The sequence below is a fragment of the Puma concolor genome, chromosome C1 (assembly GCF_028749965.1).
Source record: "Puma concolor isolate L17-30 chromosome C1, mPumCon1.1.hap2, whole genome shotgun sequence".
Classification (NCBI taxonomy): domain Eukaryota; kingdom Metazoa; phylum Chordata; class Mammalia; order Carnivora; family Felidae; genus Puma; species Puma concolor.
In genome coordinates this window covers 83421954-83446830 of record NC_141674.1, presented here as the reverse complement: position 1 = coordinate 83446830, position 24877 = coordinate 83421954, and the positions used below count along the sequence as shown (strand labels likewise).

The window sequence follows — 24877 nt, the reverse complement described above, 5'->3', positions numbered from 1 at the left end:
AGAATCGGAAACAGGCTCCAGGCTCTGAGCCATCAGCCCAGAGCCTGACGCGGGGCTCGAACTCACGGACCGCGAGATCGTGACCTGGCTGAAGTCGGACGCTTAACCGACTGCGCCACCCAGGCGCCCCAAGAGACTTGTGTTTTTCTAGAGGCCTTGACAAACCCTAGTCAAGTTGGGCAGGGCTTAGTGTAACACCTTCCTTCTCCACTGGATGGTGCTGCTTAGCTTACCTGGATGGATTGCTGTGGCATGTGTAGGTGTGTATGCGCATGTGTGGGAGGGGTGACCAGCTACCCAGTCTCTAGTATCAGAACTCTGTGCTCTCCATGTCTGGCAATCAAGCACCCCTCCTTTGTCTCCAGCTTCCATCCACTCCCTGCTTCTACACTGTCTGTGACCAAGCTGTCAGGCTGCCAGGTGGCACCTCCATCCTGAGTTTTATCTCAGATGTGGTTCTGTTTCCCAACCCCTCACTTCTGAGGAACTGCAGCTTTGACCTGCTTAGATCTTCTGGGGGTGGGTCTTGCTGAGCAATGGCTGGGTGCCAACCCACTCCTAGGAATGTTCTCAAGACTGTGCTGCTGCCAATGACCAGAGACTGTGGCTGGGTGGCAGCCCACCCCAGAAAAAGTTCACGCAGTCTTGTAGCACTAGTGCTTCAGGGTTTATGGAAAATCACAACACACACCTAGTGCCAGGCTTCCCACTTAAGGTCCTTGTTCCAACACCAGTGAATGTGGTTGTTCTCTGGGGTCCTCTGGGACCTTTGCCTGTGGGCAGGCTGCACAGTCTCTACCAAATGTCCTCTCAGCAGGGGAACTGCCTCTCCCTGTGTGCCCCAAGGACCCTTGGAGCTCGCTCTCTGCTCCTTGGTATTCGCTCTTCCCACCAGAGCTCTGCCAGATATCGAACTGTGGAGTTTCAGACTCTGCATTCCCCTTGTTTATAGAGTCTTAATGGAATTTAACTGTCTCTTTTCTCCTTACTCCCTTTTTTTTTCAGTCCCTGCAACTGTTCCCACTTTTCCACTTTCTCTGTAGCTGCTTTTGGTGGGGGGTTGCTTTTCCCATACTCTCCCCCCATCTCCTTCCTCTCTTTGCAAGCAAAAACAGCTCCCTACCCTCCATGACTCCTCTCTCCCCAAGTTCACCTCTCCATGCTGCATACCTGCTGAGTTCTGTGGTTCAGTTTGTCAGATTGTTGTGTTAATTCTCAAATCAGTTTTTTTAGGTGTGCAGGATGGTTTTGTGTTGATCTGGCTCCATTTCAGGGACAAGAGATGCAAAAAAACCTTCCATGCTGTTCCACCATCTTAGCCCCTCCAAATATAGAGGAATTTCTTTAAACAGAAAATAAATAATCCCAATTTTGTTTTTAAATTTGATGCCAAATTTTCCAAAAATTATATGAGATTATCTACAGAGAATAATAGATACTATCTAAGTATTAAGAGACATAAAAAGTAGAATGGGACAAAATAGATCCTAAATCAGTCTGAGACATGCTCACAATACGTGCAGCATAGTTCAGGATTTTATTTCTGCCCTTTGCAGAAAAAAGTACTATTTTAAATATGTATCATGTATTGATTTATTGAAACCATAAATACTTGTCATTGTTATTCAATCAAGTTTGGAATTATCATTAAAATTTAGCATCACTTTACAGTTTTGAAGCACAATAAACTGGTTTATATTGATGAGTTATAAGGCGCTACATAATGTAAGTATGACAAAAGTGACGCAGGAAACCTATCTTCTTTATGGAGCCAGATTTGTTTTGTAATTAGAACTATTCGGGGCGCCTGGGTGGCGCAGTCGGTTGGCGTCCGACTTCAGCCAGGTCACGATCTCGCGGTCCCTGAGTTCGAGCCCCGCGTCGGGCTCTGGGCTGATGGCTCAGAGCCTGGAGCCTGTTTCCGATTCTGTGTCTCCCTCTCTCTCTTCCCCTCCCCCGTTCATGCTCTGTCTCTCTCTGTCCCAAAAATAAATAAACGTTGAAAAAAAAAAAAAAAGAACTATTCAAGGAATACTTTGCCTTCTAGAAATCATACATTTTATTTTGTTGAAAATTAAAACAGAGTCTAAAATTCTTTGCCTTTTTCTTTCCCTTTTTTTTTTTTACCTTTGCTCTTGGGTCACCTTTCTATTGCATTCATAATCCTATTGCTAAGTGGTATTGAATAGTTTGAAGAATGATTTTCAGGGGAAAAGTGAATTCAGAAAATTTACTACAAGTGCACCTGGGTGGCTGAGTGCATAAAGCATCCAACTTTGACTTAGGTCATGATCTCATGGTCCATGGGTTCAATCCCCACTTTGGGCTCTTTGCTGACAGCTAGGAGCCTGAAGCCTTCTTTGCATTCTGTGTCTCCTTCTCTCTCTGCGCCTCCCCAGCTTGTATTTGGTCTCTGTCTCTCTCTCAAAAATAAGTAAACATTAAAAAAAATACAAAAAATTGAAACTACAAATAAATAGTATTTACTTGCACTTTCTATATGTTAAGTTTTGTTTTAGGTGTTTTACATTTCTAAATTGCTTTAAATAACACCACATACTAACTAATTAGTTTTTATTTCCATTTTACATATATGAAGGCTGAAGATCAGAGAGATTTATTTACTGACTCTCCCAAGTAAGCATTAGAAGCCGGTTTCAAACCTGATTCAATTCCACTTACTCCTAATTTTCCTGTCTAAACAGTGCACAGTTTAAGATCCATTGTTTTGATACTTACTACCCACAATATACCTAATATCTAGTATTTTTCATATTGGTAATCTCTTAATTTATAAAGAAAAGGGAAATATTTTGCAGTAATAATTTATGTGGTCCAATTTTCAAGGCTTTAAAGCCAATATTCAAAGCATAAATAAAACATAGGCTGAATAGCTTTGTGCCAATATACAGGAATGACCAGTGTTTCTCAATTTTGTTTTTGTTTTTTTAAGTTATCCCTTTAGTGAGTCTTCATAAACTTTTATTCCTAATTAACCCTCCCCAATACACACACAAACACACTGTAAATTTAATAATATAGATATCCTGTATATTTGTTTATATATTATTGCTCTTATGGGGGGGGAGTTATCACAAATTCAATTTTGACATCTAAGATTTTTTCCTTCTTCAATAAATTTTTGCTCCCTTATGGATGATATTACTCTCAAAAAGAATGCATGGTATAGACCATACCCAGTCAGATATAATCTGATAAGACCATGGTTCACAAATTGTCATTTCTAGACAAGCAGCATAGCATCACTTAGGACTTTGTTAGAAATTCAGATCCTCAGGCCTCATCTAATCCTATAGAGCTAAAAGTTCTGAGGGTGGGTCCATGCAATTAGTTTTAACAAGCCCCCCAGCTTGCCAAAGTTCTGGAACCACTGATGCATGCCAAAGTTTGGAACCACTAATTATGGACAGAGTGCCCAGAAGTGGGTCTATGATTTGATCACAACATAAAGCAAGTCACTTTATGTCTCAGTTTTTCCATCTTGTTGGTGCCAGACAACTCCTTGTATGGAACCTTACACAAACAACCTTCTTAATCTCACTTGTCAGGGGTCCTACTAAGAACCCACCTGTCTTCCATGAGGGAGGGAAGGAATGAGATTTGACAATCCCTCATCCACTTCAGTAGTACAATTTTTGAAAAATACACTTAATATACTAGTTAGGGTTACATTGACAAAGGCCTGGATCCCCCCCCAAAAAAACAATAAATGGAAAAATAAATAATAAGTAAATATTTACATTCTGTCTTGATAGGCATCCCATTATGGGCATGAAAACAAAAACCAGCGTGTCCCATTTTATAGCAGAATAAATGAGTAATAGATGTGGATTAACTGGGAATTTGTCAAGAAGAACATACTTGTTTCTCTTTCTTAAATTTTTCATTTGCATTTTTACAAAAGTAAGATTAAATGTTACTTGTTTCTTGATCCCACAGTTTCTCAGTCTTCTTTCCTCTACCTACCATTTAAATCATGCATTTGCAGAGATTGGCTCACCCACTTGATTGACTTTTTTCCAGTTTAGATATATGCAACCTGGTAATGATCAGAAGTATTTAATTTCATATGTGGCATGAATGAAAAGAGAAGTTAAGCCTACATAAATGAAAGCATATGGAAAACCAGACTTTTGCTACAGGCAAAAACTTTATATGCCACCAACCATAGGGTATGGTGTCCCTAAAACTTGAGAAATATCTTGTGATGCCATTCTCTGTAAACTTCCACATGACAACTCCAGTCTACTTAAGACTCCCTTGAGTCAGTGATTTGCAAAATGTAAATAGCTGATAACTGAACATCAGCTTTGGTGAAAGAAAAAGCTTTATGTTGATTTAAGCATCGGAAGCTGTAGCATGTATAATTGAATTTAAAACCAAGTATTAAATGGAGAAGAAACATTGTCAACTTCTCCTCTGTTCTGTTTTTTTTAGGTGGAGCTTGCTAAGGAAAAAAGGTGTGAATTTTTGCCTTTCCTGTCCCCACGGAAGGTTATAGTAAAAGGAGGGAGAATTGTTGCTATGCAGTTTGTTCGGACAGAGCAAGATGAAATGGGAAACTGGAATGAACATGAAGATGAGCTAGTCCATCTGAGAGCCGATGTGGTCATCAGTGCCTTTGGTTCAGTTCTGAGTGATCCTACAGGTAGAGTTCTCGGGAGCTGAAATGCATTATGCAATTGTCTGTTATTTCAGTGCCATAAGAGTTTCCACCTTTCAGGGAATTGTTTTCCACTTTAACATTCATTTTCTTCTTCTAGTATGAAATCCAAGCAATCTTGATTTAAAAGGCTTAGAAATGGCATTTAATGCTTATACAGAATTATTTTTAAAGTGGTGGGGATTGAAAATAACATTAATCTTTCTTTTAAGCTGATAATCAAAATACATAGTCCGTTTTGTAATAAACGTTTGCCTGTTTCCTCTGTAAGAATGGCTTTTCTTCAATTAGACCTGGAGTAAGAAAATGTGACAGAGAAGTTGTAACAGCCAATCTTCAATGATTCAGACAAATTAAGACCTAATGAATAGGCAAAAATAGAATTCATGTGTACTACTGTCCTCATGCCAAGCCATCGCTAGAAACATCAAAATTATCAAATTAGAAAGTTTGAATTCCTGTCACTTCATCTGGATGGCATAAATGGACATGCTAAGGAAGAAAAAAATGCTTTTAACAGAAAGATAAGAAAGGGAAATGTCTTATATAATATTCCAAGTGAGTAATAAGTTAATCAATTAAGAGTATTTTGTGTTATATTTCCCCCAAACCCAGTGTTTTGAGGGCTTATTGTAGATGAAAGCATAGGTACCTATGTTCCTTTATTTTGCAAATTCTTTACCTTTTAATACACACTGTTTAAATGATTAACTCTTTTATTTACTGAAAGTAAAATAAAAGATGTTTTTCTAAGACAGACATTCATTATGAGTAACAATAACAGCAAAAAAAATCTAAACCTGACAGATCCTATGACTCCCTACTATATCCATGCTAAAATTACATTTTGTGTCTGAAATAGGAAGAGATATATGCAAGCAAATGTGCATTTTTATGCAGCAGATAAGTAAAAAATTCAACCAGTCATCAGGATATTTTATCTGCAGGACATCAAACATCTTGGTATTTGGAAACATCCAGATGTTTAATGTCATCAAGATAAATGTTTTCAAATAGCTGGATGATGGCCCGAATTTGTCACTTTTCATCTAGATGTTTATGTGATATGTAGACACAGTCATAGTGTGGTTTGTTTATCATTAACTGTGTTCAGGAAAAGAGAAAAAAGAAAAACGCATAAATTATATTCTATCATCTAAAAAATCATACTGTTCTTACTACTCAGCACATCACCAAAAACTGAGTAAAAAGTTGAGTCATATTTAACTAGCAATTCTGTTGATGATTCACTTATCAAAAACTAATTTATCTTACCCATCTAAATTTATGTTTCACAACTGACATCTCTAACTAACATTAAGAAAAATGTATTTTTTCCTAAACAAACATAAGTAGATATGACTCACAAGATCATAGAAAATAGCTTTTGCTTAATTTAGTATTTAATTTTTTTAATGTTTATTTTTGAGAGAGACAGAGACAGAGAGACAGAATGTGAGTTGGGTAGGCGCAGAGAGAGAGGGAGACACAGAATCCGAAGCAGGCTTCAGGCTCTGAGCTGTCAGCACAGAGCCTAATGCAGGGCTTGAATCCATGAACCACAAGACGATGACCTTAGCCAAAGTCGGATGCTTAATTGACTGAGCCACCCAGGTGCCCCTTAATTTAGTATTTAAAATATGAAGTGTAAGAAAGTTTGAGTCTAGTGATTTTTATTTGCAAAACCATTCCAGAATTTATTTATGTATTAATTTATTTATGTATTTTATTCCAGAATTTACTTGTATGTTTCTTCCCGTATTTCACATATACTACCCATATACATTAGAGAAATCAAGGAAAAAAATGGTCTTTCGCTTTCCTTTCTGCCCCCTTCCTTCTCCTGACACGAAATAAATAGAAATAAATTAATCCTTAAATAGAATTACCTGTGCTTTCAGGGCCTTTCAATGTTTATGTGAATAAGAAGCTACTTTCCAAGTGAGAGGGAAGCTGGAAGAGCTAGAAGGTTAGATAGCATTCATGCCTCTCTTCCCATCAAAATGTTTTCAGAACTGTTTTTTTGAATGGAAAACATTAAAGAAAGGGGGAAAGGGCATCAGTAATTGTCAGAATTTTACCAAGAAAAATATAAAAAAATTTACCAAGATCTTACCCAAGATGATAAGACTTTTTTTTTTTTCTTTTTGAGATCTCAGTGAACAGGGATATATTAGGAAAATGAGAATTCAAGATAAGTAAAGTCATGTGTTAAGTGAAATATTCTTTGAGTTATTTGTGGACAATGAGGAATTTACTTTCATTATTTAAGAAATCTTAGGTAAAAAAATAAGCTATTCATGTCTCCCTCTTCTACCCTAAATCTTGTTCCATTCTCATACCTATGTGATGATTTATGTGTGACATTTTTGTGATTATCACATATGTGATACTATGTGATTTAATATATTTATTTCTAACACTTAAAACATTGACCTGCCTTCCCACCCCTCTTCTTCCTTCCTTCCCAACCTCACTTCACTTTGCACAGGCTTCAATGGACTACATGCCAAATCTATGACATTTTTTCTGCATTATCATCCTATTTTCTGCATTTGACAATGTTAAATATTTCTTTCTATTTGAAATCCTCTAAGTCACCTAACCTTTCTGGGCTTCAGTTTCTTCCTCTATTAAAAAGACAAGCATAATAAAACCTTATCCCCCTATCTTTCCGGACTGTTATCAGAATTAAAATAATGTGAAAGTGCTGTAGAAATGTAGCACATTATTATTGTTTATGGACACCCCATTTTCTTGTGTTTTTTTTTTCTTTTAACTATTCCTCTTCTGAGCCTATCATTGAGTGCTTTTCTTTCTCTAGCTTATTACTTTTTAGTACTTTTCCAAAGTTCAGACTTTATCCATTTTCTCTTAATGTATTTATTCCTTCATTGAACTGATTGTATCATTAATTCATTTATTTATTCATACACACATTCCTTCCTGTAAGAAATACTTAAACAATTTCTATGTGCAGGTTGAGGCTAGACTTACAGTAGACACTACTGCACTTCTGTGTGACTGGATCCCAAATCTCTTTCTCCATTCCATGCCGTAGAAGACATTTCATCCTTTATTATATGCCCATGCATGTAACAAACATTTAGTGTCTAATGAATGCCAGGTACCAAGATGTATTTTGGAGAGTGCAAAGATGAATGAAGTATTCCTTCTACTTAAAAACCTCACAAACTGGGGCTGGAGGGAGACCTTTAAACAAATAATTATTTTAGCAAGTGAAGATACATTTAGAGAGATACGTGCAAAGTAAGGAAGGATCATCTCATGAGGTTTCCCTAAAGCATGTCGCTTCTCAACTTTGCTGTTTGTTTAAATGGTACTGTAGTTCACCTATTACTAAAGTTCAAAATGTTATCCCAGATTCAAATATCTAACTCCAGTTTTTCTTTTCATTAAATTCACCAATGTTACTCTGTACTATAGGATGAAGGTCCTATTCCTTAGCACTTGAGAACTTCATGAAATGGCTTTATATATACTGTGTATATAGCTTTATTTCCCACTCTTCCCTATAGAGTTATACCTCCCAGTATCTTAGCACAGGTGGATTCCATAGTGGTAATTCAAAAAGTCCTTGGTGAATACATTATATAAATATATTTGGAACAATTCAAGGAATGAAATAAACTTGACAGAGTACATATAAAGGATGGTGATAACATATTTTCAGCACTCTCTGATTATAATTGTTTAAATGAAAACACCTGTAGCACCTTAGTTATATCAATAACATGTATTTATAAAGGTAACCTAAATTGGGAAATTAAGTTTTTAATCTCATTTTTTCTCTCATGTACTGCATTACTTCTACAGGTCCTTTAATTTGTATGTTGCACAAAGAATATAAAATAACTTTAGTATTAAGCACTTAATATATCTGTGATAAATATTTCTTGTTATAAAAATGGCGAATGCCTCAACAGCTTATAGAAAAGATAAGAATATCAAATATATAAAACAAATTTGGGTAATATCCTTGGATTCTAGTTGCTAACTACTTAATTACTGCCAAGGCTAATAATATTTATAAGTGATAATCATTATTTTCTCTAATTCTACTTTATTTCTATTTCATTTTTTGAGTTGTAGCAGTGAGTGGAAAATAGGAACAAAGACTACATATTCCACATCTATGTGCATGGAATATATATATGTGTGCTTATTAAGAGCAAAATTTAATTGAATCCTTCATTAGGTACTGTCCCAAATTCTAAAGGCAGTGTGGTGTTTGATTTCTAATTTGATGGAGATAATAAAGTCTTAGCCTTATTTGGTATCTTTCTGTGAGAAACTACAAGTGCTTGCGCCTTTAAAAAAATTCTCATCCATTCCCTCTAAAGTATGTAAGAATCCAAATCACTTTAAATTGGGATTTTATTGTTCGAGACTGATTTTAAAGGCTTTCAGTAAATTAAGCACAAGCTGCCTCTACTGGCATTTCTAGTCCACAAGCATTGCCCTTCACTGGAAATTTTAAAATATTTATTTGTTTTAACAATATGTCTCCTCTTCTGCTAAACACCAAAGTCAATGTTTATTGAATTGAATATTCTAATTTTTTGTTTATTTGGACAGTCTCAGGTTTAAGAGACTCCTTGCTTATTTTAAGTTTATCCTCCCTTCCCTTTCTGTTTAGAATCACATTGTCAGTTGTGAAAAGTGTTCATATCTTTTCTGTTAATTTGGAATTGATGAGAATTGTTACCATTTCTACCAACCTCACAGCTTTATGTTTCTGATAGAGGTAGTAACAGTTGGCCCTGTCCTCACATATTCCCAGCAGATCCAGATGACATAATTTTATGTGTCTTTGAATATGCTTCCAGACGACTGAAGGAAGGCACTCTAGCCCATGCCATGACCTCTGTGCCTCTTCTATACACTGCGCCACAGCCATCCTCCCATTCTTTTGAGAAATGTTGACTTTAAAAAGAGCCATGTGCTTTGATCTTCCAGAACATACTGTAATTTGTCTTCCAATTAGATTGTAAATCCCAAAAGCACAAAGATTGTACCTTTATAGTAAGTTGCAGTTCCAATAGCAGTCTACACATTAATGTGCCTATACTAGATGGATAATAATATATCATTGCATATTTGATTTGACTTGATTCGTGCTAGGTTATTAATTTTATTATACCTATTTTTTCCTGCTATGGGTCCAGTTTCGTTTATTTGCTTTTCTTTTTTAGAAAATATTTAAAAAAATACTTCTTTTTTTCTATTGCTATTAATTTTCCCCCCTGTTTTGGCATAAATTGTTGCATTCTTTATAATCCAATAAATATTACACTAATTAGAGTCTGTCTGGTATAGCAGCTTCGAGCAGGGGTTCTGGAGCCAGGCTGCCCAGCTGGAAACCTGGCTCCTTTAGTCTCTTTGTACTTCACGGTCCTGATCTTTTAAGTGGAGTGATTATAGTATCTACCGTCTTGAGTTATTTTAAGAATAAATTAATAAAATATGTAAGGCACTTCAATATATGTCTGGCCCATAGTAAGCATCTCTTAAGTTTTAGATGCTACTATCCTTATGAAACAAAACATAGTTTATTTTTTTTTATTTTTTTTTATTTATATATGAAATTTATTGTCAAATTGGTTTCCATACAACACCCAGTGCTCATCCCAAAAGGTGCCCTCCTCAATACCCATCACCCACCCTCTCCCCCCTCCCACCCCCCATCAACCCTTAGTTTGTTCTCAGTTCTCAACAGTCTCTTATGCTTTGGCTCTCTCCCACTCTAACCTCTTTTTTTTTTTTTTTTCCTTCCCCTCCCCCATGGGTTCCTGTTAAGTTTCTCAGGATCCACATAAGAGTGAAACCATATGGTATCTGTCTTTCTCTGTATGGCTTATTTCACTTAGCATCACACTCTCCAGTTCCATCCACGTTGCTACAAAAGGCCATATTTCATTTTTTCTCATTGCCACGTAGTATTCCATTGTGTATATAAACCACAATTTCTTTATCCATTCATCAGTTGATGGACATTTAGGCTCTTTCCATAATTTGGCTATTGTTGAGAGTGCTGCTATGAACATTGGGGTACAAGTGCCCCTATGCATCAGTACTCCTGTGTCCCTTGGATAAATTCCTAGCAGTGCTATTGCTGGGTCATAGGGTAGGTCTATTTTTAATTTTCTGAGGAACCTCCACACTGCTTTCCAGAGCGGCTGCACCAATTTGCATTCCCACCAACAGTGCAAGAGGGTTCCCGTTTCTCCACATCCTCTCCAGCATCTTTAGTCTCCTGATTTGTTCATTTTGGCCACTCTGACTGGCGTGAGGTGATACCTGAGTGTGGTTTTGATTTGTATTTCCCTGATGAGGAGCGACGCTGAACATCTTTTCATGTGCCTGTTGGCCATCCGGATGTCTTCTTTAGAGAAGTGTCTATTCATGTTTTCTGCCCATTTCTTCACTGGGTTATTTGATTTTCGGGTGTGGAGTTTGGTGAGCTCTTTATAGATTTTGGATACTAGCCCTTTGTCCGATATGTCATTTGCAAATATCTTTTCCCATTCCATTGGTTGCCTTTTAGTTTTGTTGGTTGTTTCCTTTGCTGTGCAGAAGCTTTTTATCTTCATAAGGTCCCAGTAATTCACTTTTGCTTTTAATTCCCTTGCCTTTGGGGATGTGTCGAGGAAGAGATTGCTACGGCTGAGGTCAGAGAGGTCTTTTCCTGCTTTCTCCTCTAAGGTTTTGATGGTTTCCTGTCTCACATTCAGGTCCTTTATCCATTTTGAGTTTATTTTTGTGAATGGTGTGAGAAAGTGGTCTAGTTTCAACCTTCTGCATGTTGCTGTCCAGTTCTTCCAGCACCATTTGTTAAAGAGACTGTCTTTTTTCCATTGGATGTTCTTTCCTGCTTTGTCAAAGATGAGTTGGCCATACGTTTGTGGGTCTAGTTCTGGGGTTTCTATTCTATTCCATTGGTCTATGTGTCTGTTTTTGTGCCAATACCATGCTGTCTTGATGATGACAGCTTTGTAGTAGAGGCTAAAGTCTGGGATTGTGATGCCTCCTGCTTTGGTCTTCTTCTTCAAAATTACTTTGGCTATTCGGGGCCTTTTGTGGTTCCATATGAATTTTAGGATTGCTTGTTCTAGTTTCGAGAAGAATGCTGGTGCAATTTTGATTGGGATTGCATTGAATGTGTAGATAGCTTTAGGTAGTATTGACATTTTGACAATATTTATTCTTCCAATCCATGAGCAGGGAATGTCTTTCCATTTCTTTAAATCTTCTTCAATTACCTTCATAAGCTTTCTATAGTTTTCAGCATACAGATCCTTTACATCTTTGGTTAGATTTATTCCTAGGTATTTTATGCTTCTTGGTGCAATTGTGAATGGGATCAGTGTCTTTATTTGTTTTTCTGTTGCTTCATTGTTAGTGTATAAGAATGCAACTGATTTCTGTACATTGATTTTGTATCCTGCAACTTTGCTGAATTCATGTATCAGTTCTAGCAGACTTTTGGTGGAGTCTATCGGATTTTCCATGTATAATATCATGTCATCTGCAAAAAGCGAAAGGTTGACTTCATCTTTGCCAATTTGGATGCCTTTGATTTCCTTTTGTTGTCTGATTGCTGATGCTAGAACTTCCAGCACTATGTTAAACAACGGCGGTGAGAGTGGGCATCCCTGTCGTGTTCCTGATCTCAGGGAAAAAGCTCTCAGTTTTTCCCCGCTGAGGATGATGTTAGCTGTGGGCTTTTCATAAATGGCTTTTATGATCTTTAAGTATGTTCCTTCTATCCCGACTTTCTCAAGGGTTTTTATTAAGAAAGGGTGCTGGATTTTGTCAAAGGCCTTTTCTGCATCGATTGACAGGATCATATGGTTTTTCTCTCTTTTTTTGTTAATGTGATGTATCACGTTGATTGATTTGCGAATGTTGAACCAGCCCTGCATCCCAGGAATGAATCCCACTTGATCATGGTGAATAATTCTTTTTATATGCCGTTGAATTCGATTTGCTAGTATCTTATTGAGAATTTTTGCATCCATATTCATCAGGGATATTGGCCTGTAGTTCTCTTTTTTTACTGGGTCTCTGTCTGGTTTAGGAATCAAAGTAATACTGGCTTCATAGAATGAGTCTGGAAGTTTTCCTTCCCTTTCTATTTCTTGGAATAGCTTGAGAAGGATAGGTATTATCTCTGCTTTAAACGTCTGGTAGAACTCCCCTGGGAAGCCATCTGGACTCTTATTTGTTGGGAGATTTTTGATAACCGATTCAATTTCTTCGCTGGTTATGGGTCTGTTCAAGCTTTCTATTTCCTCCTGATTGAGTTTTGGAAGAGTGTGGGTGTTCAGGAATTTGTCCATTTCTTCCAGGTTGTCCAATTTGTTGGCATATAATTTTTCATAGTATTCCCTGATAATTGTTTGTATCTCTGAGGGATTGGTTGTAATCATTCCATTTTCATTCATGATTTTATCTATTTGGGTCATCTCCCTTTTCTTTTTGAGAAGCCTGGCTAGAGGTTTGTCAATTTTGTTTATTTTTTCAAAAAACCAACTCTTGGTTTCGTTGATCTGCTCTACAGTTTTTTTAGATTCTATATTGTTTATTTCTGCTCTGATCTTTATGATTTCTCTTCTTCTGCTGGGTTTAGGCTGCCTTTGCTCTTCTGCTTCTATTTCCTTTAGGTGTGCTGTTAGATTTTGTATTTGGGATTTTTCTTGTTTCTTGAGATAGGCCTGGATTGCAATGTATTTTCCTCTCAGGACTGCCTTCACTGCGTCCCAAAGCGTTTGGATTGTTGTATTTTCATTTTCGTTTGTTTCCATATATTTTTTAATTTCTTCTCTAATTGCCTGGTTGACCCACTCATTCGTTAGTAGGGTGTTCTTTAACCTCCATGCTTTTGGAGTTTTTCCAGACTTTTTTCTGTGGTTGATTTCAAGCTTCATAGCATTGTGGTCTGAAAGTATGCATGGTATGATTTCAATTCTTGTAAACTTATGAAGGGCTGTTTTGTGACCCAGTATATGATCTATCTTGGAGAATGTTCCATGTGCACTCGAGAGAAAGTATATTCTGTTGCTTTGGGATGCAGAGTTCTAAATATATCTGTCAAGTCCATCTGATCCAATGTCTCATTCAGGGCCCTTGTTTCTTTATTGACCGTGTGTCTAGATGATCTATCCATTTCTGTAAGTGGGGTGTTAAAGTCCCCTGCAATTACCACATTCTTATCAATAAGGTTGCTTATGTTTATGAGTAATTGTTTTATATATTTGGGCACTCCGGTATTCGGCGAATAGACATTTATAATTGTTAGCTCTTCCTGATGGATAGACCCTGTCACTATTATATAATGTCCTTCTTCATCTCTTGTTACAGCCTTTAATTTAAAGTCTAGTTTGTCTGATATAAGTATGGCTACTCCAGCTTTCTTTTGGCTTCCAGTAGCATGATAAATAGTTGTCCATCCCCTCACTCTCAATCTCAAGGTGTCCTCAGGTCTAAAATGAGTCTCTTGTAGACAGCAAATAGATGGGTCTTGTTTTTTTATCCATTCTGATACCCTATGTCTTTTGGTTGGCGCATTTAATCCATTTACATTCAGTGTTATTATAGAAAGATATGGGTTTAGAGTCATTGTGATGTCTGTATGTTTTATGCTTGTAGTGATGTCTCTGGTACTTTGTCTCACAGGATCCCCCTTAGGATCTCTTGGAGGGCTGGTTTAGTGGTGACAAATTCCTTCAGTTTGTTTGTTTGGGAAGACCTTTATTTCTCCTTCTATTCTAAATGACAGACTTGCTGGATAAAGGATTCTCGGCTGCATATTTTTTCTGTCTAGCACACTGAAAATCTCGTGCCAATTCTTTCTGGCCTGCCAAGTTTCAAAAGAGAGATCAGTCATGAGTCTTATAGGTCTCCCTTTATGTGTGAGGGCACGTTTACCCCTTGCTGCTTTCAGAATTTTCTCTTTATCCTTGTATTTTGCCAGTTTCACTATGATATGTCGTGCAGAAGATCGATTCAAGTTACGTCTCAAGGGAGTTCTCTGTGCCTCTTGGATTTCAATGCCTTTTTCCTTCCCCAGTTCAGGGAAGTTCTCAGCTATTATTTCTTCAAGTACCCCTTCAGCACCTTTCCCTCTCTCTTCCTCCTCTGGGATACCAATTATGCGTATATTATTTCTTTTTAGTGTATCACTTAGTTCTCTAATTTTCCCCCATACTCCTGGATTTTTTTATCTCTCTTTTTCTCAGCTTCCTCTTTTTCCATAACTTTATCTTCTAGTTCACCTATTCTCTCCTCTGCCTCTTCAATCCGAGCCATGGTGGTTTCCATTTTGTTATGCATTTCGTTTAAAGCGTTTTTCAGCTCCTCGTGACTGTTCCTTAGTCCCTTGATCTCTGTAGCAAGAGATTCTCTGCTGTCAGCTATACTGTTTTCAAGCCCAGCGATTAATTTTATGACTATTATTCTAAATTCACTTTCTGTTATATTATTTAAATCCTTTTTGACCAGCTCATTAGCTGTTGTTATTTCCTGGAGATTCTTCTGAGGGGAATTCTTCCGCTTGGTCATTTTGGATAGTCCCTGGCGTGGTGAGGACCTGCAGGGCACTTCCCCTGTGCTGTGGTGTATAACTGGAGTTGGTGGGAGGAGGTGTCTGCCCCCAGCCCACCGCTGGGGCCACAGTCAGACTGGTGCGTGCCTTCTCTTCCCCTCTCCTAGGGGCGGGATTCACTGTGGGGTGGGGTGGCCTGTCTGGGCTACTTGCACACTGCCAGGCTTGTGATGCTGGGGATCTGGCGTCTTAGCTGGGGTGGGTAGGCAAGGTGCACAGGGGCAGGAGGGGCAGGCTTAGCTTGCTTCTCCTTAGGTGATCCACTTCAGGAAGGGCCCTGTGGCAGCGGGAGGGAGTCAGATCCGCTGCCGGAGGTTTGGCTCCGCAGAAGCGCAGAGGTGGGTGTTTGCGCAGAGCAAGCAAGTTCCCTGGCAGGAACTGGTTCTCTTTGGGATTTTGGCTGGGGGATGGGCGGGGGAGATGGCGCTGGCGAGCGCCTTTGTTCCCCACCAAACTGAGCTCTGTCGTCAGGGGGCTCAGCAGCTCTCCTTCCCTTTGTCCTCCAGCCTTCCCGCTTTCTGAGCAGAGCTGTTAACTTATGACCTCCGAGACGCTAAGTCGCGCTTGCTCTCGGAACACAGTCTGTCAGGCCCCTCCGCTTTTTGCAAGCCAGACTCGGGGGCTCTGCTTGGCCGGCGAGCTGCCCCTTCGCCCCGGCTCCCTCCCGCCAGTCCGTGGAGCGCGCACCGCCTCGCCGCCCTTCCTACCCTCTTCCGTGGGCCTCTCATCTGAGCTTGGCTCCGGCGACTCCGTTCTGCTAATCCTCTGGCGGTTTTCTGGGTTATTTAGGCATGTGTAGGTGGAATCTAAGTGATCAGCAGGACGCGCAGTGAGCCCAGCGTCCTCCTACGCCGCCATCTTCCCTCCGAGATCCGCCAAAACATAGTTTAATAAGTAAGTTGAGTTATATTACACCCTTGTGATAATATGAATGTTGTATAGAAATAAAAGCATTTGAAAATCAGGACTTCATCTGGAACTTTGCAGGTTCTGTGAACATGTCTTTGTAAATAAGTAAAGCACATGCTCTTACATTTATGATTTTTTAAATGTGAAATGTTTCTATATTTAGTTTTTTTGCAGAAAAAATATATGGTTTGTAACTGTATCATACATTTTAAAAATGTTTTATTATCAATTCTGATGTTTTTCATATAATCAAAAGGATTGAAATTTTCTCTCAACTAATATTTAGCAGTTAGAAATCTCCACTTTGAGTTTCTGCAAATCAAGTATTTAAAAAGCAAAAGATTTTTAGTAACTTTTTTCCTCTTAAAAATGGTGAAATTGGGCCAGTTTTTGATCAGTTACTTTTTACAAAAATGTTTATTTATTTATTTTGAGAGAGAGAGAGCAAACGCACGCATGCATACACACACACAAGTGGGGAGACCTGAGAGAGAGGGAGAGAGAATCCCAAGCAGGCTCCACACTTTTAGCACAGAGCCTAATGCCCAGGCCCAGCTCCCAACTGTGAGACCATGACCTGAGCTAAAATCAAGAGTTGAACGTTTACTCCAGGTGGCACCCAGGTGCCCCAATCACTGTTAGTTTTAAGAAGGAAAGAGAGAAGTATTTTTGAGGATACTGTTTGAGTTTTTATTTTTTTTCAACGTTTATTTATTTTTTTGGGGGGGGGGCAGAGAGAGACAGAGCATGAATGGGCGAGGGGCAGAGAGAGAGGGAGACACAGATTCGGAAACAGGCTCCAGGCTCTGAGCCATCTGCCCAGAGCCCGACGCGGGGCTCGAACTCACGGACCGCGAGATCGTGACCTGGCTGAAGTCGGACGCTTAACCGACTGCGCCACCCAGGCGCCCCTGTTTGAGTTTTTAAATGTTTGAAAGTTATGGGATGATATAATTAAGAATATGGGGCGCCTGGGTGGCTCAGTTGGTTGAGCGACCGACTTCGGCACAGGTCATGATCTCACAGTCTGTGAGTTTAAGCCTGGCGTTGGGCTCTGTGCTGACAGCTCAGAGCCTGGAGCCTGCTTCGGATTCTGTGTCTTCCCCTCTCTCTACCCCTCCCCTGCTCACGCTCTGTGTCTCTCTGTCTCTCAATAATAAATAAACATTAAAAAAATTAAAAAAAATAAAGAATAAACACCTCATGGCACCTGGGTGGCTCAGTCAGTTAAGCATCCAACTCTTGATTTCAATTCAGGTCATGATCCCACAGTTCATGAGATCAAGCCTGCTTAGGGCTCCTTGCTGAGCTGACTTTAAAGGGCCTGCTTGGGATTCTTCCTCTCTCTCTCTCTCTCTCTCTCCCCCTCCCCTGCTCATGTGTGTGCATGCTCTCTCTCTCTCTCTCTCTGAAAATAAATAAATAAACTTAAAGAAAACACTATGTTTTTGGAAAAAAGAGAAGGGATGAATGGTGCCAATAAACCTGACTCAGCATAATGCTGCAAGGCACTGCTCAGGAGAGTAAATGACAAAGTGACTGAACTATAAATATACCAAGGTACGTGTGGCCCTTCTTCTAGGAAAGGAGTTTCTACATGTCACCCAGTGCCTACATTTTCTTTCTATTCATCTCACTAGAAATAACAAGGAAACACAAAGCCCAATTCCTTCTGAATCAACTCCCTTGATAGCATTAACCACAACTAGTTTCATGAAGGGAGTATTTTGGGGGGAAAAGATTTTAAAATCACTTTCTAGTTCCTTTTATTGGAAGCCCTCAGAAAAGTTTTTTAAAACCTCATGGGGTAAATCAAAGATTCTGCCAATACCAGCTTCGAGTGTAGCTTTGATTCACCTGCTCCCATACTGAGGAAAAAGTGCAGGCCATGGGATAATGAGCCTTATTCTGGCCTAAGTCAGACCTAGAAATTGCCAGGCATGCATATTTCCTTATCACCTTGCATATTTCCTTATCTCCTTTACCAGAAATGAAGAGGAAGGGGATGGAATGAGTACTGAGTTCAAACTATCACTTAATCAGTCGTATTTTCACAATTGTATGCATTTTTTTTTAATAAACACAAATACTTGCAACGAAGTTTTAAGGGAACAGATTATGGAATACTGAACTTTATGGGAGATGAAAACTTTTTGGTTGATGGCACAAATGTTAGAGGAAGGGGTCTGCTAATGATTACTATAACTGAAAATGGATGAGACAGAATTGAAAACCAAAGTTGTCATCCAGTGTAATTTACTGGGTATGTTATTGTATAATAACTTGCATGGGACTTTTGTTTTTATTTCCAAATGTGCTGTAAGGGACTTAAATATTGCAGTCCCCTCATTTCGCAGGCTTATTTGTTTAACTAATAACCTCTGATTGCCTGCTATTCCAGGCACTGAGCTTAAGTTCTAAGGATGAAGTGGTGAAAAGGCCAATGCCAAACCTTGTCTCCAGGAATGCAGTTTAACAGGGAGACTCACAATTATGATAAATTGCACTGCAAGAGAAGCACGGGAAATAATCTAAGGGTTCAGGGAAGCTTCCTAGAGGAAGTGGGTTGTAAATTGAACTTTGAGGTGTATGTGGGAGTTTCCAGGTGGAATGGGGGTGGAAAGGAGGGAGCCACAGGGAGATTATACAACTTGCTCAACACCACACCGGTAGATTAAGCACTTTACCGTCATCTTAAAAAGCTATATATAGGGGCGCCTGGGTGGCTCAGTCGGTTAAGCGTCCGACTTCGGCTCAGGTCATGATCTCGTGGTTGGTGAGTTCAAGCCCTGTGTCGGGCTCTGTGCTGACAGCTCAGAGCCTGGAGCCTGTTTCAGATTCTGTGTGTCCCTCTCTCTCTCTGACCCTCCCCTGTTCATGCTCTCTCTCTTTCTCAAAAATAAATAAATGTTACAAAAAAGCTATGTATAAAAAAAATCCATGTCTTTAGAAAGTTGTCATCAGCCTACTTATTTCATGCATGTTCTCCTCTTTATAAATGAAGGTCTGAATTTTCCATTTTTCTTTCTAAAATTGAACTTTTTATTTTATGATTTTTGCCATTCATTCTCTCATTATTCATCATGTAGCAAATGTTTCTTAACATCCAACTATGTTATATCTACTGTCCTGGTGCTAGGAATACAAATAAGAGTAAAAGAATGTCTTTGCCCTTCAGGCATTCATATGCTAATGGGAGAAATGGACATGTAAATACATACATTGCAAACGATGTGCTAATTTTGAGATTGCATTTGGATTGGGTTTTAGAGCTTCAGTAGGAGTTTCTCTCTTAGAGGGAATATCATACACAAAAGTTTAAGCTGACAAATGGTTTCATTTGACTAGACAATGATGGGAAATTCTGTTTATAGCTGGAGCAGGTAATGTATAGTAAAATAAGGGTGGGACATGTATAGGGATAAGATGGCAGGAAGTTTGGCTACAAACTTATTTGGAATCAAGAGAGTTATATGACAATCTAGGGATTCTGGATTTTATCCTATATACATCCAGGTGACAAATGGAAGGTTTAAATATGGGATAGGTCTTTATTGTTAATGATATAATTCTGATAAGTGCTTGGATTTTGTACCAGTTATATCTTCTTCAAATAGTTGGGAATTAGAAACCATGAAATCACCTCTGAGGTGGTTCATATAAGAAGGCAAGTGTGTTTTCTAGTGTTGAACACCTGAATTAGGCAAATTTATTTACCCAGTCATGGGTATGATCCAACAATGTAGGTCCCCTAATGGGAAGCTGCCCCAGTAGGATTGTTAGTATTAAAGAAGGGAGAGAACCTTTGTCCAAATAGTCAGTTCCCAAGCTGTAGGCATGACAGAAGGGAGTTATGCGTGTCTAATTTCTTCCTCCAGATTCATGAATTATAATTACGAATTTGAGCTTTTTGAAGACTGGTAAGATACGGAGAGACACCATGAGTGTTATAATCATGAATATTTCAACACATGGAAGAAAGCATGAGAAGTATGAAATAAGCATGTTGCTTTACAGGGGCAGTAATACTGAAAAAAGGATGGCCTGGAATCAAGACAGAATAGTATTAGTGAAATCAATTAAAAGACTATTTTTGTTAGTTTAAGTGGCTACTTATTAAGGCCCAGATTAAGGTAAAAGAGGTAGAACTATAGAAGGGCATTCAGAATCATGACTATTTCTGAAATAGAAGAGTCAGGATTTGGTCATCTGTTTGATGAAAAGGTTGAAGGTGGAGTATCTAGTGTGGTAGTTCGATCAGATGTTCATAATGCTGATAGCATTTGGGAATACAGCAGATAGAACAGATCTGAGGGAAATTGTGATTTGTTGTATTTGGATTTGCTCATTCATTCAACTGGAAATGGGATTCGAACTCAGAAAAGAAAGAATGATTGAAAACAGACATTGGGAATCATTACATATGATTTATCTTGCCCTTTCATTATCATAGCTCAGTACCTACAGCAGTACTGCTTATTGATTGAGTTAAAGAATGAAAGCTGTCATAGCCTATAGTTTAGATAACACTTTAAAAGTATGATAAAAGAGGATATGTGGTATTTCTTCTGAAATTCCAGAAACATCTCACTTATCACATTATGAAGAGGAAAAGACAACGTAAGTTACTGCATCTTTTCATATGGTAAATATCTTAAGGAAGACATGGTGTCAAGACAGTTTTATTCCATTATTCTGTACCTTTGGTCTTTTACTAATGTGTTTGGTTCCTTATGCTACCATTTCATTTTATAGTGCCTGAGTAATAAAACATTAATATGCCCTTTGTAATGCTTGGCCCCATGATGAGAATGAATTCTTTTTAGTCTTCCCTATACACTGTCTTGCTTTCAATTATATTTTGGTCAAGAAGCTTTCTTAGGAGCCCAATAGTAAAACTGTACATGTTTTCTTAAAAATTGCCCTAATTATCAGTTTTTTTTTCCGAAAGTGGGGATGAAGTACTGACATTTCTGCAAAATAACCAATGAAAATAATGGAATCTTTGCACAGTTTTTCTTTGGAATTATTTTAAAAGGGTGGAGGTGATGAGGAAGGAGGTCAGACTGATAACAGTGTTAAAAGTGATTTGGAATCAACATCACATCACTTACAACTGCCTTAGACATCCATTTGAAGTACACCATGATATTTCTGTAATTATTTTACTTACCTCTACTAACTGCATAGGAATAGGTTTGTTTCCCCAGTGAATAGCTCTGTTCAGAGCCTTCTCTTATCTTTATTTTCCAGGTTTCAGTAGTGGTTACTATCATATGCATTCTTACATGGAGACAGTGGATAAATCAGTAGTTTTCCATCAAATCAAAGATTACATTCAAGAGGTAGAGCAGTGACATTAAACAACTTTGGCTGGAGAAAGAAGGTAGAAAACGGAAAAATAACATAATTGTTTCAGAGAACAGAAATCATAAAACATAGCCAGTGTTATTCAATATATAGTGAATATAATAGATGTCTGGAGTTTTACTGACCATGGCGTATTATATTTGTCTCTTAAATACTAGTTAGCCATGGTATACTAAAAGTTTATTCTGAAACCTAATATTCTTATGAAATATTAAACTATGCTAGGCTCCTATGCAATGTAAAGCCAAGATGTAAAGTTTAGTTAAATTATAAAGCCATGATGCATATTTTATACTAATGTTCTTAGTAATATGTATTTTGTATTGGAGATTATTTTGTTGTTAATTACTTTGCATTTGTGTCCTTGGCTCAAAACACAATATAAAAATGACAGTATACCTATTTAAGATAGGCTTTAGTTAGGTGAGACATTGACCTGAGAAAATGTAAGTTTTAATTGTATAAATTGGAAAATTACATTGAATCATATCTAATATCTGTCTCCCAAATGTGGAAACTACTTAATTCAAATGGAATATATACATGTAATTTATTAGGTGTTCCAACTGTGCTGGCATTGCAGGAGGAGAAAGCCAGCATTAATTTTAACATCCATTCAGAGGTCCCACCCAGCCATTCTACGGACTAATGTTATCCAGTGCCAACCTTATTTTCATGCTAGCCATACTTATATTTTGTAATTATGAATCTCTTTTAAGTTTTTTCAAAGAACCTTTATTTCCTAGCCATATTGTACACTACATGCTTGACAAATACCCAGTGATTTTCCAAGTCCTCTGAAAAGTATATTGACAATTCACTTGGCTTAATATGACCCAATATTTCCCCCCATATTTGCACACTGCTGCCAAATGAACTTCTACATCCCCAGTATCATGGCATTATTCTCATATGTTAGAATCTAAAATATCCCCCCCCCACACTGATAGTGGAATTGAAAAAAAACCCCTCAATTTAATTTTGATACCCTTTTTTTAAATTAAAAAAAAAAGGTTATTTATTTTGAGAGAGAGAGCGCATGAACAGGGGAGGGGCAGAGAGAGAGGGAGAGTGAGAATCTCAAACAGGCTCTGCACTGCCAGCACTGAGCCTGACATGGGGCTCAGACTCACAAACTGTGAGATCATGACCTGAGTTGAAATCAAGAGTTGGACACTAACCCAACTAAGCCATCCAGGCACCCCAGTAATTTTGATACCCTATTTATTCTGCCTTCCTACATGCTGTGAGATCTTATTTCCCATTCTTTCATTCTGTATTTGCTAAGTATATAGGGTTCTGTGTTAGGTTCTCCTGGGTACACAAAAATGAACACATTGTTCTTGTCTATAGGAGCTTGCAGTCCAATAAACAGAGAAAAATTCACCTAAATAAAAATGCCATTAGGTCAAAAGTGATGCAAGGAGAAGCAGAGATAAACTGTTAGTGTAACACTCTGGGCAGAGAGATGACTTCCAGCTGTAAGAATCAAAGGTTTTATGGAAGTAGTGGCATTTGTAGTAGAGATGAAGACAGGGACTTGAGAGAGCAGAGACCAGGAAAGCACGTTTCATCACAGTGAACAGGTATATATGTGGATGGAGTAGTTGCTTTGGCTAGATCATAAGGTACACAGTGAGAAACTGTAAAGGTGGAAAAACATATCATTGCTAATTCACAAAACATTTTCACTGTCAGGCTAAGGTATCTGAATTTTATTCCAAAATTGGTGGGTACTAGAAATCTAAGGGAACATGCTTATTAAATATGTTTTCCTCATACATAGAGGAAAGATTTAAATATGTGTGTCCATTTTGGCTCCTGCTCTTCCCCCTACTTCTCTCTGTATATCTTATCTGGTCTAAATTATATTGACAGTAGGACTGTAGGGTATTCATATTTTAATCCAAAGTACCCCTGGAACAGTCCCAAGGATTAACTGAATAAAGGGATGAATGAAGAGATAGATGGATGTTGAGATGAACAGAATACAATGGATGACTGCTTTATTCAAAATGAAAACCCACAGTAAAAACAGAAGCATATGGAAGTGGTATTTATGTACAGTGTCATATATAAGGCAGCAAATCTTCATTCTGTTGAGGGAACAGTCAGATGCTGGACACTCTCAGTTGCATGAAGAAGAAGATAGTCTCCTTACTGGTCATCTTGCTTTTTCTCTTGCTTCTATATAACCCTACCAGAATCAGCCCTTATAAACAGAAATTATATTATGTCATTCCTCTATTCCAAACCCTCCAGTCACTTCCTACTTTATTTAGAATAAAATTCTTCTCATAGCTTATAAAGTCCTCCTTGATGAAGTCCCTACTTTCCCCTCCACACCCCACTTTACCTTGTATCCTTTCTTTCTCCCACTTCCCTCTACTCTTCAAGTGCATCAACCTCACCTCACCTTAATGCCTCTGTGGTGCTTCCCTCTGCCTGCGGTGATCTGCCTCGAGGTCATCACATGCTGGCTTATTCTTCCCCTTAAGAATATTTTCCCTCAGATGTCATCTCATCAAAGAGCCCTCTGTGACCCTCCATCTCCCTAGATCTAAAGCACCTCTCCCCCTTTTCACTTCCTTTAGCTTATAACACCCCCTTCAATGTAATCCTCTTCATAACCATTTTCACTATCATAAAATTCACTTACTTGTTTACTTTCTGTTTCTTGAATCTTCTGCCAAGTGAAATGTATAGCCCACAAGGACAGGTCTCTTATCTACAGTTTACTCTAGTGCCTACAGCAGGATTTAGTACATAGTAGACAATAAATATTTGCTAATTGAATGAATAAATGCAAGCCAGTGCCTTAAGTTTTTTCCTATGCAGTCATTATTAAACTCCTGGAAAGGGTATCCTGTATGCACTGCCTTGCCATCTTTGTCAGATCCTTTGTCTTTAACCCCTTATTTCTGCCTTTCGCTCTCATCATTTACCTGCAAATGTCATCTTTTTACTGCTCATTGACCTTGAGATCACCAAGTTAGGTAGCTACCTTATATTTCTCTTGTATTTTACACTTCTTGAAATTATCTCTTCTGGGGCGCCTGGGTGGCGCAGTCGGTTAAGCGTCCGACTTCAGCCAGGTCACGATCTCACGGTCCGTGAGTTCGAGCCCCGCATCAGGCTCTGGGCTGATGGCTCGGAGCCTGGAGCCTGTTTCCGATTCTGTGTCTCCCTCTCTCTCTGCCCCTCCCCCGTTCATGCTCTGTCTCTCTCTGTCCCAAAAATAAATAAAGAACGTTGAAAAAAAAATTAAAAAAAAAAAAAAAAGAAAT

The 24877-nt window shown here is 38.4% G+C and overlaps 1 protein-coding gene and 1 long non-coding RNA gene across 3 annotated transcripts in view; one reads left to right on the top strand and one right to left on the bottom strand.

The window, feature by feature from the left end:
• DPYD (dihydropyrimidine dehydrogenase) overlaps positions 1–24877 on the top strand; it is an 878551-nt gene that overhangs the window by 419143 nt on the left and 434531 nt on the right. For both annotated transcript variants that reach the window (XM_086717643.1, XM_025935274.2), the window contains one exon: positions 4459–4669. In XM_086717643.1, the coding sequence (XP_086573769.1) occupies positions 4459–4669 (211 nt within the window). The remainder of the gene's footprint in view (positions 1–4458; positions 4670–24877) is intronic.
• On the bottom strand, positions 4663–24867 carry LOC147578191 (uncharacterized). Its single transcript, XR_015254910.1, has 3 exons — positions 24595–24867; positions 21394–21593; positions 4663–4977 (listed from the first exon to the last, which is right to left on the bottom strand). It is a non-coding gene; the product is annotated as an uncharacterized LOC147578191 (long non-coding RNA).